Source organism: Stenella coeruleoalba, assembly GCF_951394435.1.
Source record: "Stenella coeruleoalba genome assembly, chromosome: 12".
Taxonomy (NCBI): Eukaryota; Metazoa; Chordata; class Mammalia; order Artiodactyla; family Delphinidae; genus Stenella; species Stenella coeruleoalba.
The window spans coordinates 62,546,929-62,565,426 of record NC_137158.1 but is presented as its reverse complement, the minus strand read 5'-3'; the positions used below and the strand labels follow the sequence as shown (position 1 = coordinate 62,565,426).

General features: G+C 38.1%; 1 protein-coding gene across 8 annotated transcripts in view; it reads right to left on the bottom strand.

The window, feature by feature from the left end:
- Window positions 1–1,038: 1,038 nt before the first annotated feature.
- The window catches only part of MYB (MYB proto-oncogene, transcription factor), a gene marked incomplete at its 5' end in the record, with an annotated part of 33,719 nt that continues 16,259 nt past the window's right edge, over window positions 1,039–18,498 (bottom strand). For 7 of the 8 annotated variants that reach the window (XM_079939236.1, XM_079939239.1, XM_079939238.1 and 4 more), the window contains 6 exons: window positions 1,039–1,172; window positions 12,170–12,277; window positions 14,658–14,768; window positions 15,889–16,014; window positions 16,107–16,221; window positions 17,445–17,587. In XM_079939236.1, coding sequence (XP_079795362.1) covers window positions 1,056–1,172; window positions 12,170–12,277; window positions 14,658–14,768; window positions 15,889–16,014; window positions 16,107–16,221; window positions 17,445–17,587 — 720 coding nt within the window. In that variant the 3' untranslated portion in view covers window positions 1,039–1,055. The remainder of the gene's footprint in view (window positions 1,173–12,169; window positions 12,278–14,657; window positions 14,769–15,888; window positions 16,015–16,106; window positions 16,222–17,444; window positions 17,588–18,498) is intronic. The other variant, XM_079939242.1, reaches the window with a different exon arrangement.

The window sequence follows — 18,498 nt, the reverse complement described above, 5'->3', positions numbered from 1 at the left end:
ACTGGCTATCGACCCCAGCTGCAAACACAGGTTCTGTGTGGCAGTTCTGAGACTATACACTTAGAGACCACGGGGAATGCTGATTAAACACATAACCCCTGAATTAAAGAACAGTCAGGCTGAACTCAAAACAAAACATAGGACTTCAACAACACAGATCTCCCAAGAAAGAAGTGCAGTGCATGCTCTTATAAACCAACAATAACAAAAGACAAAAAACAACCACAAATGCAAAATCTCCCAAACAAGTTTTCCAATGTATTACAAAAGGAAAAAAAGTATATATATATATAAAAAATAAAAAAGTCTGAAATACTAGTGCATAGTCAATTACCTAACACCAAGTTTCTTTTCTCTCCGTCCCAAGCTCTACTGCCCCTCTGATACTAGCAGCATGTCTACAGGCTAAGACCATAGCAGCAAAACACATTTTTTTTCATTTGGCATGTACAAAATTAAATTACTGAATAAAAATATAATTTTTTATAAAACTATTTCATACAGTAATAATTTTTAAAGCAAGCTAACAAAAAAACCCTCATAAAATGGTTTAGTACAGTAAATGTACCTCCAATGTTATTAACCATAAATGAGCATTTACAATATTGATTACTTATTCCATGGTGTTAAGCCAACATTTATAGTAATGCATTGTGTTTAGTGATTGAGAAAAGTGAAATATTGGAGTACCTTTTTGTGTAAAATTTCAAAAACTCTATCACAGAAAAAATACTGGTCCTCTTAAAATACAGATAAATCACTTTATGTTTTTTTTTTATTTTAAAAATCTGCAGTAAGATACTAACTGACTACAATTCATGACCTAATAATTTAGGTAAGACTGTTATTTATTAATTTTTTTAAAAAAATTCGTTTAGTTGGGTGAAATCTGATACGATTTCATCCACCTAAATGCACTTGGTGCTGTTCTCAACTGTTGTACCACAACAAAAATAGGCTCTTCTCCCATTCATGAAAAGTTTCATGTAGAGGAATGCTATATCCCAAATCAACTTGAAGTGTTCTGAAAACCATAATGCTTGTCTGCAAACGTCTCACATGACCAGAGTCCGGGTTGAGAAGGCGTTCACGTATTTACGAGTCTGACCGGAAGCCGTCATCTGATCGTCTGTCTTCCCACAGGATGCAGTTTCCCAGGCACCGCTACAAGGCTAATGGGGAGAGAGAAGGCAATGGCAAGGTCAGACCGGGAAGCACACACTTTAGCCCACAAATGGATTCCCAGTCCCAGCAGGGCCAGCAGAAAAAAAGGGTGACCTCCAGACAGCAAGTAGTAGACACCAGGGAGCCTTTGTCAGATAAAATCTTCCCTCTGACAACCAGGAATCCAGCATTCTTAAGTGATATTAATTATCAGAAATTGTTTATCGCGAAGAGAGAAAACCCACTCCAAGCAGTATGATAAGATACAGCTGTATCTTCACACTTGAGTGCCTTTTGTCTGTTAGGAGAGTTCACAGAGTTGGAGACAGGAATGAGTGTGATCCCCCAGATACCTCAGGTGAGCTGTGGGCATTTGCTTATTAAGCAAACTGGTGAGTGCTTGAGCCACCCAGCAAAGAAGCTCCTGTAGGTGCTGGAGTTGATCAACACCTACTAAACATAGTGTATCTTTTTAAACAATGAAATTGATTAAGTTGAGTTATGAAAATAAATTTATCATTAAATTTATCATTAAATTTATCATTAAAATGGATATTTATCAATTAAATACCAACTAATTAAGAAATATTAAGAAATATCGGTTTACTTGGATAGCTTACTTTTTAAAGATACATTGGAAGTTACAGGATGGAACTAATATCTCATGGGCAGCATCTGGATCCTTCACACACATGATCTCATTTACACAGCACAACTACCCTGGGTGGGAGGTTCATTCTCTCTTAAACTGGGCAGGAAATGGAGACTCAGAAAGTAAGGATAACTTGCCCAAGGCCACTCTGTGGGTAACTAGAGTAATGGTTTTGAACGTGTGTCTGTCTCCTGCGAGCCCTGGCTCCTGCCTTCCCTCCATGTTGCTTCAAACCAAAATATGTACTATTTGTGCCCTACTTAGTTCCCAAAAGGATTTAAGATGCTTACAAAGTAAATATAAGCAAAGAGAGTTTAAAAAGTGGACAAGGCAGGGTCACAGAGAAATGTGGAAAAAATAAATAATACGAAGAAGAGGTGAGATTTGTATTCAAAACACTTGCCATGAACTATAATGCACCGGCAAGATGTAAACTCCAAACATGGCTCTGAGCTCTCTAGCAGTCAATGCAAAGAAGGAAACAGAAACACAAGCAGATATAAGATTTGCTGTCTATAAGCTCAAAACGAAATCAGTGGTTTTAAAAAGCACAACTATTCCTAGTATTGATATCTAAGAGGGATGCTTTTCATGGACAAAAGAAGAATAAGAAAAGAAAGGCCTCTGCTGTCCTTTAAGAGAAAAAATGAACACATGTGAAACCGGTGGAGTGACAACAGGCAGATGAAAGGTTTGTGGTCCCACGGCCAGAGGAGGAGGAGAGGGGACACCAACGAGCAGCCAGGGCCATGCTCTAGGCAAAGGGCATGAATAGGCAGGGTTTAGATAGACAAGTGGTAAAGAGGGTAACCCGGGTGGTAAAATAACATGAAAGAGTCAGGAAGCTGCAGTTTGTACACTGCTTGTGGGAGGGACTGGGAGACAGAGAGGAAGGGACACAGTGGATTTAATGACAACATTTAACAAGTGCTTACTACGCACCACTCACGCTTCTAAGTATTTTACATGTATCATCTCATTTAATTCTCATACAAAACACCAGTGGCATAAATATGGCTCATTACACATTTTTTACAGAGCAGGCAATTTTAAAGGAAGAGAGAGCTGAGGCAACACCCTTAAAGTCACCCAGCTAAGAAGTGATGAAGTAGAAATGTGAATCCGGGCTCTAACTCACTGCTTCCATTAGAGTTCTTATCAGTGGAAAATTGTAGGGTCCGGTCAGCAGGGCCTTGGAATGCAGGAAGAAGTGCTTAGATGAGGTGTCAAAGTCATCAGACTTTTAGCAAATAGGTAAGACAATTCCAAATGAACGTGGTATTTGTACGGTGAAGGGGCTTCCTTGCCTAGGGTCTGGAATAAATTTTCAGTGACATAAGGTTTACAGTGCCATGTTTCTAACTTGTAAACTTTCACAGGACACAAAGTAGATTACCCAGTTTCTGCCCAGTCTGTCGTGCCATCTCACTGCCAATGTAAAGCCACCATCCAAGTTTACACATATTTACTCTCAAGGCTCAGAGGCTCAATATATAACTTGAAATACTACATAGGCAAGATTGATTATCATAATATTTTCCCGGAACTGTGAATCACAAAAATGACAGGACAAAGATGACAAGGCGTTCTGGGCTGACTTCTGCCATTGAGTCACATTTAATGTTTTACTAAGTAAAATCACCAGAGTAGGTTAAGCATTCTTTGATACAGTTCTGAATAAATGATGTTTGTCTAGTTTGAAGGAAGTGGGTTACATATACATATTTCTTTGGTGTGTTATCTGCCCATCCAAGTCTCATATTTTAGTTTAGTTGACTGCTTACGTGTTGTTGCTAACATTTTTCAGTGCAGCACTGAAACACCTAATTGGCACAAGGAATCCAATTAACAAAATAAAATTTAATGTTATCATTGTAATTTTGAGCTTGTATTTGTAGTGACACACATAGAACATATATGACAATGTGACATATAATAACAATGTGACATCCTAACATATGACAATGTGACATACAATAACAATATGACATATACTAACTACCATTTGAGAGTCAATAGTTAAAGATGATGGCTGTCCATGATGAGTACTATGCAGGGCTTAGAATCAGTGATGTACACAGAACAAAGTACATGGATCTTAAAAGCAAGTGACTAAAGAAGATGCAGAGGGCTTCCCTGGTGGCGCAGTGGTTGAGGGTACGCCTGCCGATGCAGGGGACATGGGTGCGTGCCCCGGTCCAGGAAGATCCCACATGCCGCGGAGCGGCTGGGCCCATGAGCCATGGCCGCTGAGCCTGCATGTCCAGAGCCTGTGCTCCGCAACAGGAGAGGCCACAACAGTGAGAGGCACGTGTACCGCAAAAACAAACAAACAAAAAGATGCAGAATAAAATATCTTAATATGCTAATATCTTATATGTAAGCAAAACATAACAAAGATACACACAAAACCCAAAAATACATATTTCAAAAGAATACATACAAACAAATGAAGGGGAAGGGAGGATGTAGGTGAAAACGGAGATAAAAGTGAGGAGCAAGGAAGAAAGGATTGTTTCTGTTTTTCTCTGGTTAAGAATTTTTCTATTTAGCTGTGCTTCAATTAACATAGGATTAATTTTCTATATTAAAGTAAATTAAGTATCCTAAAATCCTATATTAATAGAATCTCATGCTTGCTTTTACAATGCCTCTTGGTAAAAGTCAAGTTCTGATCCTTGACAACATAGTACTTAATTCGGGATTCCCAATGTCTGTTCAAGAGAATCTAACACAGTTATCGGCTTAGTATATTTTCAACTTGGACTTTAACTGTGTTCTTGTTGGATCTCCCAGATGGCTCATCACTTATTCATGTTTGGCTCTTCCTCCAGGACCAGATATTTAAAACAAGATCAATATAAAGAAGGTACCATATATTTTTAGTTAGTACTTTGAAAACACTTTTCAAACAGTCAGCTTCCCCCAAGTCAAAATGAAATTTATGAAGAAATAAATCAAATTGACTGACCTATCCAAACTTCAGAAAGCAGAGCATTTGAGGGGCACCTAAGCCCTGAAGCTCAGAGTTGAGGGAGGGCAAGACGACTTGGAACACCTGAACCTCCCAGTGTAGACAGACACCAAGACACAGTAGCCACTGTGTGCAAGAACCACTGAGCGCAGAACAAAAAGGCGAACGTGAGTGGGCAGCTCCTTTTCCGCACCGTGAGAGTACAAAGCAAGCACTTCTTACAACCATGAATGGAAATACTGGTCAGAGCAGACACATACCTACTTTGTGAAGGTAAAGGAAGAGCAGAAGTTCGAATACTCGGGTAAGAAGCGAAATGCTGAGGTCCACCAGCCAAAAGGCCAGCTGCCTCCTCCTGCTATTTCTTTCTCCCTCCTTACCTTGAAGCCCTGGGGCCCTGGGCCAACTTTTCAAGCTGATGGAATAGTTCTGACAAAGGAGGATTAAATGTCTTCGTGCTAGAGGATGTTTTTTAATACTGTCATATAGATCCTTGGGCACCCTCTTCATTCCCTCTCCTTAAATGTTAGTTTCATTTACACTAAAGAATTAGTAAGAATTACAGATTTTGGGCTTCCCTGGTGGCGCAGTGGTTGAGAGTCCGCCTGCCGATGCAGGGGACACGGGTTCGTGCCCCGGTCTGGGAAGATCCCACATGCCGCGGAGCGGCTGGGCCCGTGAGCCATGGCTGCTGAGCCTGGGCGTCCGGAGCCTGTGCTCCGCAACGGGAGAGGCCACAACAATGAGAGGCCCGCGTACCGCAAAAAAAGGAAAAAAAAAAAAAAAAGAATTACAGATTTCGGCACATGAATTCTTGTTAAATGACTAACCCATGGTGCTGTTGCAGACATGTCACTCTACCCTAATTCATTACAACATTAATAATCCTACTGCACATCTTCCTCCTCTTGCCCGCGAGTTATCTTACTTATCCCATAATTTACCTTTAATTGCCCCTGGGCAGAAGTGAACTGAAAAAGGACTGTCAGAGGTCTAACTGGGATATCCTGCTGAAGCACTTTAAATAAATACGCAGATCCTTTATATAAAACAGAAGACAAAACATGAGACAAGACCATGTCCACAGGTGGTTTTCTGTCAGAATTAAATTATCTCCACATTTTCACTTAGAATATGAATGGTTTTTTCATCATGCTGAACAAGAACTGCCATTGTCGTTCTATTCATAGAGCAGCTTCACACAGTAGCTGCTGCCGTCAATAGCCTTGGCAGGGTATGTGCTTTACAGTTCACAGACCTCATAAGAAACTTGCGTTAAGTCATGAAAAAATGATTTTGCAAAACCAAAACAACTTATAAGATGGTGTTATGTTTTTCTGTTTCATTTTTTAAAATAATAGGCAGATATAAATGGTGTCCAAAAGACTAAGAATTATTTGATAATTCCATTTAACCTATCTGAAGAAAAGAATTACTCTGGACTAAAATTCTAAAAGTCAGAATTCCTTCCCAGTGGGGCATCTTTTAAAATGTATTAGTTATCTAAGAGATAATGTTGAAATCTTTAGCTGTATCTTGAGAGTCAAGAATAAACCTGAGATGAAGTGTGGCTAAGGTAAGGTTAATGGTTATCAAACTTTTCCCACGCATAAATGCTTCCCTATGTCTGCACAAAACAATTAAATGCTCCCAACTTCAGAGTTGCTAACTTTTCATAGAAAAGAGACCTAAAAGTTAGCGTGGGTCAAAGGTCCAGATGGTGATGGAGGGTGTTCCATCCACCAGCGCCTTCACATCCCACCCACGTCTAAGTTAACAATCGCTAATAGGGATGGACTTTTACCAAATTTGGAGTTTGTCGCCAATGTCTCTAGGGTTCTTTTCATCTTACATGTTGATAGACTTCCCAACAGTTGTAGTCACATAGCCTCAGATGTCACAATTTTTTGAAAGAATAGCTCTTTCCTTAGTCACATATTGGTTTTCAACTATTGAGATTAAGATAAGTGCCAAATTGCTCTAAAGCAATTCTATCTTTGTTGGCCCAAGGAAGATTCAATATCACAGTGTTTACCAAACCCAACCAAACAAAAAAAAAATCCAGGTCGTGTACTCTCTGGGGTAGAGCACTCTGAATTTGAGCTCAACTTGCCTTCCCCACTCATTTAGCCTTTCTCAGTTCACCCCAAAAACTGTACACGGTAAACTTGCTTATTATATAAGATATATTGAAAGCAGGTCACTGAAATATTATTGACAGCTATGTGAAATCTTGCCAGGGCAAGTGGAAAAAAGTGACCCAAGGGAGAACCAAATGGATACAGAGGTATCCAGGGGAGTAGGTCAACAACAGCACACTAACACTAAGAAATGCCTGGAAAGATCTATGTCACATGGAGACGGACTGTTTCTGTGTCAGTTGACATGCCAACACAAGCAGCAGAAAAATAGAGAAGACCAGTAAATCAGTTGTCTCATCTCCATAACACCAAAGAGATCTGACTACCTTTATTTCAGGAATCAGTTGAATCAGCAATCGCTTTTGGTGACCCACTGACACAGTTCTGCCAGAGTGGAGCAAGGAATGAGAAAGAACATGTGAGAGGAAATAATACACCAGAGTGCAAAGTGAGGCCTCCTTGCCTGTGTTTCTAAGGACAGGGACAGTGCATACCCTTTGTCTGAAAATAGGTACCACCAAGGTACATTGGCAAGTGTGCCGCCATTTTTTTTTTTTTTTTTTTTTTTTTTTTTTGCGGTACGCGGGCCTCTCCCGTTGTGGAGCACAGGCTCCGGACACACAGGCTCAGCGGCCATGGCTCACGGGCCCAGCCGCTCCGCGGCACTTGGGATCTTCCCAGACCGGGGCACGAACCTGTGTCCCCTGCATCGGCAGGCGGACTCTCCACCACTGCACCACCAGGGAAGCCCTGTGCTGCCATTTTGAAAGTAATATTATATCCATTTGATCTTCATAGAAACCTTGTATGATAAGTGGAGGAAATAACTATAGTCCCCAATTTAAAGTGAGAGCATTTTCATCTGAAGAAGTTAATGAATTAAAAACATGCAGTTAGAAACTGCTGATGTCTAGACTAGAACCCAGGTGCCTGTTGCCTGCATGCTAGCTTATTACACTCCTTAGCAATGCCAATCATGCAAAAAGCAATCCAAAGCACGTGGAACTGAAGCAGTGAGCTTCAACTGCTTGCAATAATATCGTAAGATTCTTTGATGCTGTGCAAATGTGTTTAAGTGTTAATGGCTTGAGAAATTTACTTAAATTAAACTCACTGTTTTTAAAAAGTAAGGCTAGGACAAGGCAAGTCAGGAAATTAAAATTTAAGGCTGTCATTCTGTGGTTACAAAAAAGAGGAAAGTGAGTGAGTAAAAAGCATATGAACACATCTTTTACATTTGGGTTTTAAACAGGAATAAAAGGAAATTATAATTTAAGAGAAAAATACAGAAGTTCAGAGGCTTATAACTTAAGTACAGTTTCAGATCTACCAATGAAAATGTCTACCTTAGGAAATGTTTATTGGCATAATGTATTTATTTCAAAATGTAAAGCAAATTGAAAGCACATTGAGAAAAACAGGCAGTTCTTTTCTCCTTGCTGAGGGAGCTGTGTGTGTGTGTATGTGTGTGTGTCTGCCTTGGGCTCTTTCAGGGTAACTTTCGAACAGCAGAATCCAGTAGTGTTCCACAGTGAATCTGCCTTTCCTGCTCCAAACTGCAAGCTTTCTAGGCTGAATGTCTATTTCCTCATTTGTGTATAAGCTTCTAGACTCCATTCTCTACTACCATACAGCATGAGGAAAACAGCACAATGGTCCGAAAATCTCACATATTCTGAGCTACATGAAAGACACAAATATCAAAAATGTCTCAGGACATTTTTATTATAAGAGTCCCTGTTTGTTTTTACAATTAAAGTTTAGGCAACTAAAAAAAAGAAGAAATCCAACTATTATACTATTATGCAGCTGCTGCAAATTCCTTTTAAAAAAAGATCAAGCATAAATAATTTCAAAACCAAATATAACATTGTGCATAATGGTTTATAATAGCCTCTAAACATTATAGCTTATGGACTAGGGGTATTGGAAAGCTCTGAGTTATTAAAATTCTTTGCTTCTCAATGACAACCCACATAAAAAATGGGCATACTTAGCACCCTGAGTTTGGTCTCTACATACCATTTCCCACTAAAAGGATCACAGCACCTTAGGGAAATGGCTGGCTCCAAGAAGAGAGGAAAGACATGTAACTATTACACGTATTCATGTATAAGCACATGCATTTATTGTGTATTAGAAGCTGAACTATAAAGCCCCAATATTTGGGGCCTCAAAACAATAACTACTGTGTCTAAAGTGTTACAGCTATAATTAAGCCAAGGATCATTACCACTGAAATGACAGAACACAGAATTGCACAATTAGTGTAGTCTTCAATAAACTTTTCTTGTACCTAAGTAAATTTATTTAGTCAACTAGATGGATAGACGATCAACTGTACTATACAAATGACATTTTAGAAGTATTGGAAATTTAAAATATTTTAGGAGTCATATTTAGTTGTTTTAATTAAATGCACTCTAACAAAAATGTCTAGATTGTTTGCTTAAAATCCCATTTAACATTTGATTTATTATAAGTACAAATGACAAAATTTCTAGGTTATATAAAGTACTCAAGTTGAATAGCCAGATCATTTAACAAATGCACAACATGTTCAACAATACTGTTCATGAGAAATCTGCCTAATTAGGTCAAATTGAATTATCAATGGAAATATATGATAAAGCATAATGGTTTTAATAAAAAATTACCAAATTGCTTAAAATTACCTACATAAATATTGTTGAGTCAGGGTTATATGAAATATAGGCAATATATGCTTAAATATTTAGAATCATCTGACACATTTTCTGATATTTATCACAAAAGTTTGAAACTTTTTAGAAATCATATATTTCTATGGTACGAGAAGCTATGTTTCCATGACACAAAATGAAGGAGATACATGGTGCGTGCCATTCACTCATTCATTCTTAAAATGAATTAGTTATCTATTATAGCAGGTTATTAAAATATATTTGAGTGGTGTAAATCACTAAAACCATATAATGTAGATAGAAGCATTGACTCCAAAATCAACTTATAGCTCTCAATTATTTAGTTTAGTGGAGCCGACAAATGTTACCTTCATCATGTGATGTACGTAGGTGGCTTAATCTCAATATACAATATCAGAATCTGTAGAGTGCCACAGATGGCTCACCGATATACTAGAAAATACTGACTAATAAAAACAGAGCTACTAGACTTCCCTGGTGGTGCAGTAGTTAAGAATCTGCCTGCCAATGCAGGGGACACGGGTTCAAGCCCTGGTCTGGGAAGATCCCACATGCTGCGGAGCAACTAGGTCCTTGCGCCACAACTACTGAGCCTGTGCTCTAGAGCCCACGAGCCACAACAATTGAGCCCGCGTGCCACAACTACTGAAGCCCGCGGGCCTAGAGCCCATGCTCCACAACAAGAGAAGCCACCACAATGAGAAGCCCACACACCGCAACGAAGAGTAGCCCCCGCTCGCTGCAGCTAGAGAAAGCCCGCGCGCAGCAACGAAGACCCAGTGCAGCCAAAAATAAATAAATTAAATAAATTAAAAAAAAATAGAGCTACTACTTAATACTGAGTTTCAAAGATAAGTAATATTTCCATCAAATAAAATATAAATATGCTGATGATAAAGTTCCATACTGATTATTTTTTTAATTAGTATCATTAAAATCTTCAAGGTAAAAATTAGACAACCTATTTTTTAGAAATCTGACACTCTTGCCAAATTTTATGTAATATATATATTTTATATCTGTACCATGTTTGGCTGGATATATTTTATTTATATCTGCATAAAGGTTTAGATTTAGGTTTTGCTAAACACTATTTGGTTAGGCCAAAAGCTTTAGGATTTAGTTTTAGGGAAAGAACCAGGGGTTTTCAACCTACATAATGATAACTGTCTCTAAATATATATATATGTTGCACTTTGCCACTTAGAATGCACTTTTTTTATACTATTATAAATATCGGTCAGATCCTAGCCTATGTTACAAAATATACATAAAACTCAACCTAGTTTAATTAATGCACTAATAGCACTAGTCAAATTCTATGCTCTGGTTATAATCCTTCTAATCCCCTTTCTTTGTCCCCCATATGTCCCCCTTCTGTTCTTTTCCTCATTTTCCAGTTCTTTGCCATATTCTGAGTCTTCTTCACATGGCTACCCAAGCCTGATTGACTCAGGAAGGACTCCAGATTCCCCACAAGGACAGACTTTCCCTAGTCCACACTCCAGTCAACAGTCACCTTTCATCAAAGCAGTTGGATCAGATAGAAGCCACAAGGAGAGCAATCTGATGGAATTAAGACACAAAGTGTGCCTACAGCCCTTCCAGCTGTATTTGTATTTCTTAAAAATAATGCTAAATATCACAAATGCTTTAAAGGAGGTAGTCTTAAGAGTCTCACAATTTGGAGAGAGAAGGCCTACTGCAGTGATGGGAAAGCCCTTCCAGGAACAGGACACTCTTTCAAATCACACTGCCTAAAACAGTGCCTTTCCCTCACAGGACAACTGTGACTTTCCACTTCCTAATCCAGGTTCTCTGCATGCTGCAGGGGCTATGGCTTTTCCCTCAGTGTAGCACAGGAGGATGGAGGGGAGGAGGGCTCAGCAGGTGGCTGGGTACTGGGCTATTGAATGTTGGGAAATGCTTTAAATAATTTAAGGGAACAAATTTGCATTCTTATTTACATTTGGCTGGGGATTAATTTGGAATTTGTTGTATTTCATCAACATACACCTCCTTCAAAAAAGGGAAATCTCTTTTGATATTAAAACCCGTGAGCAGATGTTCAACTACAGATTAGCCACATAACACTGACAGTTGAGTTTGTCATTCTGATAGTCAAATATGTTGTAATTCTTTTCTAGCTATCTAATTTCAAACTTCATTGAAAATCTAAACAGGGTCTGAGCTTTGATGGCTTAGTGAGGGAGCAGAAAACATAAAAAATTTTGAAACTAAAATTAAACTATACCAATTTTTTATAAAACCTTTAAAAGTAGAAGAAGGAGGTATTGACACATGTGTAATTAACAATCTTAGTCTCAGTCACAGTAAGAAATGTTTCACTTCATCAGGCTTTGGGAGCCTGCTCTAATAAGAAATTTCCAGTGAGTCTCATATGAGTGGCAACAAGGAATTTTAGGAGTTTTTTAGACATTGGGAGTTGTTTAAAAGCATCACTCCTCTATGTCTAAAATGTTTTTCTTTTTTTTAAAAAAAAATTTTTTTTAGTGAATGACTTTTAAGATACCAATGTTGGAATAATAATTACCTGCAAGGGACTCGCCAGGGACCTGTTTTTAGGTACTGTAAATGCTTTGAGAACATTGTCTTCATCTTCTGATACTGGTGTCATTAAAACGGAACTTGTAAGAATATTCTAAAGGGAAAGAGAATAATTTGAAATTTAAATGAGGTTGGATAATAGGAGAGCCGACACAATTCTAACACTTTAGAGAGTAGATTACTATGAGTTGACACACATTGGCAGGAAAAAAATGCAGGTATTTGCCAGAAATTCTCTTCCCAATGAGCTAAACTGAGAACTCAACTATGTACTAACACTAATCCCACTGTGGCAAACATCACTAAAGCAAAAAGCTTCAGGGTCCCACACAGTTCTAGGCATGAGGCAGGCACTCAAAATACATCTGCTAAATGGATTAATAAATTTGTGCTTTAAAAAATTTATTAAACTCTGGTGAGAGAACTGTTTATTTCATATATTGGTAAAGAAATATTTTTGACTTACAGATTAATGGCAGTATAATATAATGGTGAAAAGTATGGAATTTAGAACTAGACTAAAGTTCTAACCCAGAACCGCCACTTATAAGCTATACAATCTTGAGTAAGTGACTAAGCCTCCCTGTGCCTCAGTTTCCCCCCTGGTGTAATGGAAATGATAATGTCACCAACCTTGTGAGGATTAGATGGGTTAACGTATCTAAAGCTCTTAGACTGTTACTCACCACTTAGAACACACTGAATAAATATTAGCAATTGCTGTTAGCTTTGATTCTTCATAAGAGGAAAGGGCAATCATTCACAAGTTACAAACTTTAAAATCGATGGTTAACCAAGGGCAAAACAAAAGAAAACAAAACTACCAAGCCACGAAAAGACACAGAAGAAATTTAAGAGCAGGTTACTAAGTGAAAGAAGCTAGCTGGAGAAAGCTACACACTGTATGATTCCAACTATATAATATTCCAGAAGAGGCAAAACTAGAGACAGTAAAAAGATCAGTGGTTGCCAGAAGTTGGAGGGATGAATAGTAGCAGAGGACTTTTAGGGCACTGAAACTACTCTGCACGATACTATAATGGTGGATAAATGTCAGTACAAATTTGTCCAAATCCATGGAACGAATAACACCAAGAGTGAACCCTAACATAAACTCTGGGCTTAGGGTGATGCTGTATCAATGTAGGCTCACTAGTTGTAACAAATATACCCCTCTGGTGGGGTGTGTTGATGATCGGGAGGCTGTGCATATGTGAGGCCAGGGGATATATGGGAAATCTCTGTACCTTTTGCTCAACTTTGCTGTTAACCTAAGACTGCTCTGAAAAAATAGTCTATTAAAAAAATGGTGGTAAGCAAAGCAATGCAATATCGGGTACAATAAAGGGAATTTACTATAGACACTGTGATTAGCACTATGCTAGATACTACATAAAACCAAACAGGAGACAACTTAGCAAGGAGGAAATACAGGCATCCCCTGCTATTCAAAAGTTCGCTTCACACCACTTTGCTTTTATGGAAGTCCTACATTAGCACCTAATATTTTCGCTAACTGCTAACCAAAAGAAACCTGAAGAGAATTTTTGCTTTTCTTCTGCAGCCACAACTGTTACAGAGGCAGCACACACCCTGGGCAGTTAGAGTGGCACCGCCAAGCTCCTTCCCCAGGCACTACACTCAGCATCTCAGCATCAACCCCATAGTTTTGAATTGTGTGAGCACCTGTGCTTTATCTCAATTTCCTTATTTTTATTCACTTTTTATTGAAGTATAGTTGATTTAAAATATTATATTAGTTTCAGGTGTACACCATGGTGAGTTGATATTTTTATAGATCACACATCATACACAGTTATTAAAAAATACTATCTTATCTGTGCTATATATTACATCCCTGTGACATCTACTTTATAACTGGGAGTCCGTACCTCTTAATCTGGTTCACCTATTTCGTCCCTCTCCCCACCCCTCTCCCCTCTGGCAGCCACTAGTTTGTTCTCTGTATCTGTGAGTCTGCTTCTATTTGTTACATTTGTTTCTTTTTTTTTTAATTTTATTTAATTTTTGCACCTGTTAGCAAGATATGTCCGAAGGTAAACTGCTTCTTTGCTTTACGTCATTTTGGCCTACTGAAGGTATCATAGGAATGCTCTACTTTCAGATAGCAGGGGAAACCCTATACTACGTTTAGAAGACAAATAAGTAAATTAGAAGAAAATGTAAAACTTAATATTCTGTTTTCATGGAAATGTGTGTATACATGCAGCAGATTTTTTAAGTGGCAAGGACTCAGATCATAAGAAAATAAACAAGTCTGCAATTGAACACAGTCTATTTCCAACACATGTAGAAAATCTCACTTTATATTCAACATTAATAATCATAAGAAAATAAGCATGTGAGAGAATATTTAGAAGTATGATGCACTAAATGCCGAAACCACAGTGGTCCCACACGCCACACACAGAATTCTGTGAGCTGCCCACATCTCATAACATGTCATAACTTACGGGCACATCTGCCACAGGCGATGCCTGTGTGAACAGCTGAGTGTTCAGACTCTCCCCTTCCCAGTGGTCTGAGCAGAAGAAGTTTCCTGTTTTATCAGTTGGAGATTCCACCTAAAAGCAAACAGGAAGTGCTTTGTTGTTTCTAGAGCTAGAACTTCCCATGAAACTGTTCAACTCAAGAGTAAACTTCTGTAAGATGAATAAGGTCTGGGGATCTAATGTATAATACGGTGACTATAGTCGATAACACTGTATTGTATAACTGAAATTTGCTAAAAGAGTAGAACTTAAATGTTCTCACTGGAAAAAAAGGTAAACATGTGAGGAGATGGATGTGTTAATTAACTCAATGGGGGAGAATCCTTTCATAAGGTACATGTGTATCAAAACATCACATTGTACACTTTAAATACTTTATAATTTTATTTGTCAATTATGTCTCAGTAAGGCTGAAGAAAAAGTAAATCTATGGCCAATCTCTCAACCACTTATCCTTATATGAAAATAAATTCAAGTGGCACTGTATCGAACCTGTTGGAAATGCTTCTTGACACCAATGTAAAACATTTAGCTAGTGGGAAGCAACAGCATAGCACAGGGAGATCAGCTCGGTGCTTTGCGATGACCTAGAGGGGTGGGATAGGGAGTGTGGAAGGGAGGCTCAAGAGGGAGGGGATGTGGGGACATACGTATGCATATGGCTGATTCACTTTTGTGTACAACAGAAGCTAATGCAGTATTGTGAAGCAATATTATTGTGAAGCAATTATACTCCAATAAAGAGCTATTAAAAAAAACTACAATGAGGTACAATGCCACACTCATTAGAATGAATAAAATCAAAAAGACTTACCAAAAAAATAGATACTATTAATTTGTTTCAATTTTCCATGATGTCCAAAAATTAAATATCTATGTATCAACCAGTCATCCATCCACCTATATATCAGTGATTTTAAAAAGTACAATACAAAACTGCTTCCTTCTCTTTCCTTTATACTCTCTCACATGTTTTCTGTTCAAACAGGAAGGAAATAGAAGTGGCTCGGCTTCCCAAATGCAAGATTGCATGCCTACAGCTTGGCAGTACCTCGTAACTGCATCTTATATGAAAATCTTTTATGAAAAGTGGTGTTGTTACACAGTGCCTCCCCCCTCCCCCAGACACATCAAGCTGCCCACAAGGGACAAAAACAGCAGGGTTGTTCCTTCCAAAGAATCTTGTGTTTACCTCTTGTTTGATCTTCTTCAGTAAAGGTGGTCCATTTTCTTGAAACTCAGCAACAATTCCAGATTCATCAGATTCCTGTTTAATCACATCTTGTAGGTCTTCTACTAGATGAGATGGTGTCTGAGGCTGAAGGGATGATTGGGTACATTTGTATCAGAGGAAAATTTCTGTCTGTGCTAATAAACCAACTAAACCCCAAGAACTTTGTGAGAACTTACTAGCATCTTCAGGGGACCATATTTAATTTCTTGAGCTGCGAGTGCATGTTTGAATGGTGTAGGAGTTCTCGGAGAGCTTTCTAGGATTGACCTTTTGATAGCTGGAGTTCTGAAACTTTAAGAGGAAAACAAGTTTTGGTTAAATATAAAAGAACATATGTCCCTTACATTTCTCTATCTATTAAATTTAATATTTTTCTACTGAATACAATAAACTCATTGATATGGAATAGGGTATGCTGATGAATCATATATGTATTGCTAGGGAAAAGATAATATGTACATCACATATTTCAAAATATCATACCACAAAACTAAGAGCATTAAATTATTTCTCATCTTTCTTTAATCATTCTGAAAACACATGTAGTACCCCTAAGCCTTTATAATGACCATAAGTATTGTGAAGATCTGATGTCATTTAAAAATCAATTTTATCTATTCATTATCTCTTATCTACCCACAACAGAAAACATATGTTAACCTTTTAAAGTGTATTTTATATTGGAAACAATAAAATTGCTTTTTTAAAAGGTTTCTTATAATTCTTATTGATGTTCTCTCCCATTTCTTTGAATTGGTTAAGGCTTTATTGACTATAAATGACTACTTAATCACTCCTTGGCTTCTAATCATATAATTTTCCTGGGGATGGCAAAAGAGGTCCTATCTATAGATAAATTTCAAAAAGAAAAAACAAGATTAAAAAAATATGAACTAAGTAAAGAACCATACTCATTCTTAAGTTTATAATCAAAGAGGAAAGAAGGCTGAAAAAGCTTGTTTTTGGTGAAGAAGAAAAGGACTTATTGAACAAACAGAAAAACTGAATGGAAAAGTTATTTGAAAATTACCTTTGCATATATAGGAAATTTTTTTTTTTTTTTTTTTTGCAGTACGCGGGCCTCTCACTGTTGTGGCCTCTGGCCTCTCCCGTTGCGGAGCACAGACTCCGGACACGTAGGCTCAGCGGCCATGGCTCACGGGCCCAGCCTCTCCGCGGCATATGGGATCTTCCCGGACCGGAGCACGAACCCGTGTCCCCTGCGTCGGCAGGCAGACTCCCAACCACTGCGCCACCAGGGAAGCCCATATATAGGAAATTTTGAAATGAACTACAAAAGGTAATTTAGTTTATTCTCCTACCTTCTACCTCTAGGTAGTTCTAACATGCCCAGGACAGGCATATTCAATGTGGAGATACACATGACTATGTATATAAAAGTGGATCAGTAAAATTACATACATATAAATAGATCAGACATTTGGGGACTATATTCTATTAATTAAATATAAGTAAATAAAATAAATAATTTTTTTCTTGAAACAAGGACTTACATAGTATTTTCCTTTTGAGTTTTCACAGTCTGGTCTCTATGAAATGGTGTTGTAACAGTCAATTTGTGACCATTGAGAGGGGTGGAAGTTAAAGAAGGCATTTCCAAGTCTAAGTTTTCATGGTTATTGGAAGTGTTTAAGAACTAAATATGGGAAGAAAGAAAATATACTTAAATTAAACAGTGATTCTTTACTCAGCCCAATTTAAAAATGACATGTTGTTAACAAGTAGGTGTGTTTTACTGGACCATTATCTGAGATAACAATGATGTTAACAAGCACATAGTGTTTATTTCAATTCAGCACCCGGGATCTGGAGTATGATTTCCAAGAAATAAAATCTAGAGTCAATGCTGAAAAACTTGCAAAATCCTAAGAAAACATTCTCAATAAGGACACTTGTCATTAAAGAGAATGAGATGCATTTCTTATTAACATTAAAGGTGTTAACATGATTTTTTTTGGAAAGTAATCATTTTTTTCTTTCATACTTTGTTTTTTCTCTTTAATGATCTAGGAACCATTATTATATAAAGTTGACATTATGTGGAAAATTCTTGAATAATTTAAGCTGTATCTCTCAGAACACTGATGTTCTGAGAAAGTAATAGGTGTTCCTCAAATGGTTCCAAGGTAAAACAAATTTGGGAAACACACATATTGTAGTCTCCTCCTGGAAATTCACAATGCACATCCGTATATTAAAAACTTTGAGAGGTCCTGCAGTAAACAAACCATTTTTTTTTTTTTTTTTTTTGCGGTACGCGGGCCTCTCACTGTTGTGGCCTCTCCCGTTGCAGAGCACAGGCGCCGGATGCGCAGGCTCAGCGGCCATGGCTCACGGGCCCAGCCGCTCCGCGGCATGTGGGATCCTCCCGGACCGGGGCACAAACCCGTGTCCCCTGCATCGGCAGGCGGACTCTCAACCACTGCGCCACCAGGGAAGCCCTAAACAAACCATTTTAATTTTGTTTGATTCAGTGTTTCCCAAACTTATATACCTATATATTTAGATGTTTTTCTGGAACATCATTAAAATCTTGTAGAACTAATA